Source organism: Colossoma macropomum, unplaced genomic scaffold, assembly GCF_904425465.1.
Source record: "Colossoma macropomum unplaced genomic scaffold, Colossoma_macropomum, whole genome shotgun sequence".
Classification (NCBI taxonomy): domain Eukaryota; kingdom Metazoa; phylum Chordata; class Actinopteri; order Characiformes; family Serrasalmidae; genus Colossoma; species Colossoma macropomum.
In genome coordinates, this window is record NW_023494784.1 from 34,847,251 (window position 1) to 34,854,161 (window position 6,911).

Below are 6,911 nucleotides of genomic sequence, written 5' to 3' on the forward strand. Positions count from 1 at the left end.
ATGTGTGTGTGTGCATGTGTGTGTGTGCGTATGAGATGTGTGAGTGTGAGATATGCAGAAAAAGATGATTTTACTCTCCCACATAAGAATGGGGGTATTTAAAAGCAATGTTGTTGTTGATGATAAATGATGAGGCTGTAATGCACAGAAAGTGACCAACATCTAACCAAAAGCAGAAGTTTTGGGAAACATGAAAAAGATACATAGCATCGACAGTTTTAAACAGATTTTATTCTTCACTTGCTGAAACTGTCTGGCACATGTTCAAACAGGCAAGTAATTTTTCTGATTTATTTTCCTGCTTAAACAAATGGCATTGCAGTGTAATTTAGTTTGGCTGTCTGGTTATTTACTATCAATTTACCCCAAAAAATTATGCAGTACTTTTGAGTTTGTACTTCACACATATCTAGTTTTTAGCTAGAACCTGCTGGGCATTCTGACGTAATTTAACTCACCATGTAATGTAACTGCCTTGGAACTCACCATTATTTTACCCAAAAGAATTAACAGTAAAATGAAGTGTTACAGTCTACTCACACATGGCAAGCTTTTTCTGTATCTGTCACCCCATCTAAATTTGACCATTTCATTAGGTAAAGTTCTACCAAGCTGTGCTTAAGGGCAAAAATTCAATTCCAGGTAGGATTAACTATGGTGGAATCAAGGGTTTTCCATTTGTAATACAGCATTTTACTAACATCATACACCTAAACCAGATGTAATTGCTTAACTCCAAGGGTTTCATGAATCTAATTCCTCTGTACATTTTTTTTTATTTTATTTTATTATTTTGTGAAATTAATAGGTCTCACAAAATAAACAAACAAGAACGAAGAAAATTAAATTTCTCAAGTTAATCTGTTTCTAATCTTTCAGTAAACTAAACCTTCTGTATGTCTCAGTGAGAACTGTGCACATCATATAATAAATAAACACATTAGTGCCAAGAACAGACGTGAGATAAACAGGTCGCGGATGTCAAAGGACTCGCCAAAATGTATCAAAACATGACCTACACTACTGTTCTGAAAATTCAGTCACTGTTATTTGTTTAATATAAAAACATTTTGTGGAAGATTATACTACTACTTTACAATTTTATAGGCTTTAACAATTTTGTAGGAAGCTATAAAAAACTGACCCTTTAGATGTGTCCAGAATAATGAACAGAGCCATAAATGATTTTATGTTTGGTAAATCTGTATAACATGGAGAATGACGTTACAACAAATTGTACATCCACAATGCTTCGTAATTAAAAAGTGGTGATCAAATCTCAAGGTATTGATACTTGATACTACTGATTGGTACAGTAAATAAATAATTATAGTATATTATCAATTAAAAATGTAACTTTTAATAAGCTCCAAAAAAACTATTTCTACACTATAAAAGTTATTATCGTATAAAATACAGCAATTATTATTAATGACAAGTGATTCCAAACTTTAAAATGTATTAATCAATAAAAAGTCTAATCCTCAAACCCTCAATCAATGATCACTCTTTATATTCATAACCTCTGTACATTAGAGGATGACCATTTAGTGAAAGCTAAGTTATCTGTGAACAACACAGAAATGCTTGTGCATTCCCCAGACCAAATTTACCAAACATACTGATTAATACTGATGTTAACATACTGACTACACAGACTATACATCAAATTAACACTTAACAATTAACATCATCTTGAATTTTACACTGTCTACACATTTTTCCACGGTCAGCCGCTGATACACTTTTCTGAGTGTAGCTCATAACATGTTTATGGTGCAGTGTGATCAGTGGTGCACTGCCTGTACATGCATAAATTAATGAACAATAAAAAGGAAACATGAGCCAGCTAATTTAAAAGACACAAGGCTATATCACCCTCATATTACCCTTCTAGGTCTTGCTGATACAGCTCTTTCAAAACAGTAAATCCCCCTGTCAGGGTGGAAGAACCTTGCCAGTGTTAACCTTGCCTGGGAAAGGAGAAACCTGATTATGCTCAGCATTAATATAAACTGTTTGGTTCAGAGTGAGAGTGATTACAGCAACAGTAAATTACACCATGTGATCTGGTCAAGGCAAATGACAAGTATATTAAACCATAGATGAGGACCCCATATTTTGCACATTTCTTGTGCTTTCTCTACTCTAACACACCTGACCCAGCATATGAGGGCAAGTTAAATTAGGTGTACTAGATAAAAACAAATATGTGCGGAGGTGGGGCCTCTAAGACAGGGACTAGGAGCTGCAGGATCATACCCTAAATTTTACTGTGCAAAAGAATGCCACAATGGCAATATGTGGGCAAGAGAACGCACCAGTAACTTCGCCAATGGTCAACGTTTGTTCATTACTGTTGTGGAAGACTTAGGTAAGAGTGTCTACCCAATAATTTAAAAGATCTACAAAAAGTAATGTAAAGCATTCTTTATTTATTCGAAAACAGAAGTTATTGATATTGTTATTGGCCAAAGACATCACAACAGTCCTAGTAAATTGGGAAAATTTCTTGATTATTCCATAATGAAGTTAAGTGATAATGGGAGTACAAATGTTTTTTCCATTTCTGAAAGAACTAAACCCATTGAAAACTAAGAGACATCAACAAGGGTATGTGTGTGTGTTTTTTTTGGGTGCATGAATGTCTATAACAGGAACACACAACTCTGGTCCTGGAGGGCCGGTATCCAGCACAGTTTGGTGGTTCCCCTGCACAAGCACACCCACTAACCCTGACAATTAACAGATGAGTGTAATTAGGTGTGCTTGAGCAGTGACATTACCAAACTGTGCTGGACACTGGCCCTCCAGGACCAGAGTTGTGCAACCCTGGTCTATAAGCATGATTGTATGTGCTGTGACTTATATTGTTAAAGGTAAAGTTCAATAAAAGGTTAATCAACAATCATAAAAAAAATCATTAAGACTGTGTCATCAGTTACCCATTTGAGCAAACACTTCAAAAAATCTCCTTCGGAAAGTCTAAAAATTCATGATGCTTATTTCTTAAATGCCATGATCCAGTAGCACTATGCCACTACAGCCAAGACAGCTCTATTCCAAAGCATGCTATTTTTTACCACACTTGTATTGACAGAACGGTTTAATGGCAAAGCACACACAAAACCCTGCTCTAGTCACTCATTCAGACCAGGGTTGGTTGGATAAGGTCTAGTTAGAACCCACACACCAAGAGACTATATATAGGTGTGATGTCTTCCTGTGCAACTGGAGAGTCAGTGGCCTATTAACATCACAAAAATCTGAGACCTGGCACATTCCAGAGACAGAAATAACCTGCTGGGGGGACAGAGATGGGCGAGAAAGAGAGAGACCAAGAAGGAGAGATGTAGGCAACGTATAGTGGAGGACAGGGAACATAGACAAAGTGAGAGAGAGAAACAGTGGTTAAGAAAAAGAATGCAAGAAGAGACAGAGAGGAATGAGAGTAAGAGACAGACAGAGAGAAAGAGAGAAGGAGAGAGAGAAAGAGAGAGAGAGCAAGAGAGAGAAAGAGAGAGAGAGAGAGAGAGAGAGAGAGAGAGAGAGAGAGAGAGAGAGAAGCAGCCATGAGTGACGGAACAGGTGTGTGGGGTTGAGGCTGGAAAGCACTGACGCATGCAGGACCGCTTTTTGGCAGAGACCCTTGCAATACAGAAACAGACACTACGTTACTTACACCACACAGGGCTTCACATAGGAGATAGCAACACTCACAAACAATTCCTGATGACCACCTGTACATCAACTGAACCACAAATGGACTTTCACAGACATCTACAGTGTAATGCAAAGCAGTGCAAATGAAACTGATCAAGTTCACACCGAAAAAGGAAGAAAAATGTGTTTTCATCACACAAAGAAAGGTGAAAGTGTGACAGAGCTAAATCAAAATGTAATGCTCTGTAAACTATTTCTACTGATGTACTGACCCTAAAGGACCCAGACAGGAGCAGTCTGTAAAACACAGCCATTCTGCTGACAGTTTGACAGTGAAGATGGTGTGAGTGATATGGTAACTCTGCCGGTACACAGTATAGCAGAATGACCAAGGTTGTTGCTCTTCTACCAACAAGGACAAGTAATGGAAAGAAGAACGAATCACACAAAATGGTGCTGCACAATTAACTTGTTTCAGTTTCCCAGTGATCAAGCAATAATGAATCAACATCATATATATAATACACACATATTTATGCAGGCACATGCACACACACACACACACACTACTGTGCAAAAGTCTTAGGTGCCTCTTGCACAATACCAAATCGTGTTATTTAAAACCATTAATATATAAGTAGCTTTGTGCTCTAATGTTACACCATGTGTAACACACAAATGCACTAAAAACAAAAAAAAGATTTCTCCTGGAAGCTCCCAGGTGAATTCTACCACCAGCACACTCGATTTAACAATTAAATACTGATGAGCCAGACTTAACAAGCTTTAATATTAGGAAGTACATGTGGCTTTACATGTTAACTCTAGGCTTGTAATTAGCTTTTTAATCCTAAAACGTATAATCTAGTAATTAATACAAATTACCCAGTATGATATGAAACTGTTAAATTATGTATGCAGTATGAAAGAGACCTGCCACACCCACTGACAGTTCCTTAGAGTTTAACAGGTTAAACTAGCATTGGCAACTGGACATTCAAAGCAGCAGGTAATAAACACACACATGACACGTTCAGGCTTTTGAACCAAGGCTTGAGTTAACTGGCTTGGGTTATTCAACCCTCCAATACATCACAGAGCAGGGAGTTAGCCACTCTCCCCTGTAATTTTACAGCTCCACTTTGGGACAGTTTGGGAGCACTTTGGGAGCAGTTTCATTCAGCTTTCCAGCTGCTACCATCACTCCCTATCCCACACTGCCACCAAACTGATCCCCACACACACACACACACACACACAACTAGACAACTAGAAAAGGGGATCCAGGGAGCTCCATTTTACTTAACTTGTTTGGACGATCCACCATTTTGTGAGGCACACACATCTGAGGGGACAAGCTGCCCAATTATCTCATTTGCACTGAATCATTGTCACTCTGTGCCATTAAAGTGAGAGCACTAACCTTTTCCCCTCTTTTCTCCCAGCACAATATGTAACAATTAACAGCATGAACTTCATTAAAGAGCACATTGTATCCCTACCGGGGAAATTCTCCCAAGTTTATTAAGTTATATATTAAAATCTGATTAGAAAATACATTTCAGGGCATATTTAACCATGCATTTGAATTCACCAAAGAGCGAGAGACACAATGGTCCCAAAAAGGATGTAGGTTGCTTATTACAAAAGCTATCAACCAGGAGACTGATGAAAGTTATCCCAGGTTACCTTCTCCCAGATCCAAGACTGCGAGGACCGCGCTGCTCTTAGCCTCTCCTAGGTAGTTGGTAGCAATACAGGTGTAGAGGCCTGCATCAGTGGGTTTGCAGTCTCGGATCCACAGGCCTCCATACTCCTGGTTATCCATGCTGAGGAGCTCATCGTTGTGGTACCAGTACAGTGAGGGCTGTGGGTCCCCAGCCACAGCTACCTTCAGACGGATGTCACAGCCAGTACCTACGGCGGCGTTCCTCATCTTCCGGATGAAGACAGGGGGTGTTGGTGTAGGGTAAACAGAACTCGGGTCAGGCACCAGCTGATCGGGATTGACTTTAGCCCGTTTTGACGGTATCCGTGGGCTCGGAGGTGCAACCCCTCCAGATCCATCTTCTGCGCCCTTCTTTAGGGTCATCTGCACCTCAGACTTCCTCATGACTCAGTAGAGAGACGCTGGACTTTATGCACAAACTTCTGCACAGGGTCAGCTGCATAAACAGTTTGACTTTATAGTAAAATTACACTTTCTGACTCAATTTCAGTTTTAACTGTCCATTTCATAATTAACTATTCTGGTGTAGTAAGTGCAGGCTTTACTGGAAATCATGCAAAAACAGCTCCAACCAAGGCTTCAGTGATAGCAGCTTGTTGACTGCAACTCAGATTCAAAATGTCTCCTTAGATATTTAAAGAGCTTCAAGCGGCATACGAAATCGCCAACTCCATATAAATAAGAAACACTTTCTAGAAAGCCCTGAGGCAAGTGAAGGTCATCAATACATACAGGGATTACCTTCAGAATGTTTGCAACCAAGAATTTTGGAATATAGTTCTCACATCCTTGAACAAGTCTAATTAGCGTAGAAGAAAATAATATGTTTAATCTTTGGCCAATTAAGCAACCACAGTGAGTCCATGTATTCCTGACGGCTGATATTTTTAGAGCAAGTCCCACAGGATCACGTTGCATTAGCAGCTTCCAGTATGGCCTTTTGGAAGTTTGGCCTGTGCTTTACACCCTCCCTGGTCAGATCCTGCAGGTCTTAGCGGTGGAAAGCGACTGCCCGGTTCGTAGGTGTGCCTTTCTGGTGCCGTGTTCTCTGGGTGTTCAGCTCTGCAGGCGCGTAGTTCCGCTGTGCCCACAGTTGCCTTGTCTTTCTTCCCCCCTTTGCCCTGCAAGTTAAGCTCTCCCAATCATAGCTTCGTCCCTCAGCAGTCAGGGCCCATGCCGAGGTGACAGAGCAGCCCCCTAAGCCACCCAATGACAGCTGCGCCCTGATAGGTCACGGTTTTTGGACAGCGTGGATGCACCAGCCCAGCCTGTCACACCCCATAATTTGTCCCTTGGCACTTGTGGCCAATTGCAAACTCCAGAGAGTGTGACACAGGGCCTGGAGGTGGAGTTTGGAAAGAAGCTCTGATTCATATGTCAAAGATAGCAGCTAGACTGGAAGCCCATAGTGTCACTAGCAACATATGTCTGCTTTTTTTTTTTCACCTTGACTCTTTGTGGTAATTCAGCACCTATTCAAATGTGCTCTGTGGCGAAGTGGTATAAAATAGAACGCAGA

General features: G+C 40.3%; 1 protein-coding gene across 1 annotated transcript in view; it reads right to left on the minus strand.

The window, feature by feature from the left end:
- spegb (striated muscle enriched protein kinase b) overlaps positions 1-6,404 on the minus strand; it is a 97,860-nt gene extending 91,456 nt beyond the window's left edge. Inside the window, exon 1 of the mRNA XM_036570011.1 lies at positions 5,353-6,404. Within this exon, the coding sequence (XP_036425904.1) occupies positions 5,353-5,776 (424 nt within the window). The 5' untranslated portion in view covers positions 5,777-6,404. The remainder of the gene's footprint in view (positions 1-5,352) is intronic.
- Positions 6,405-6,911: the final 507 nt, after the last annotated feature.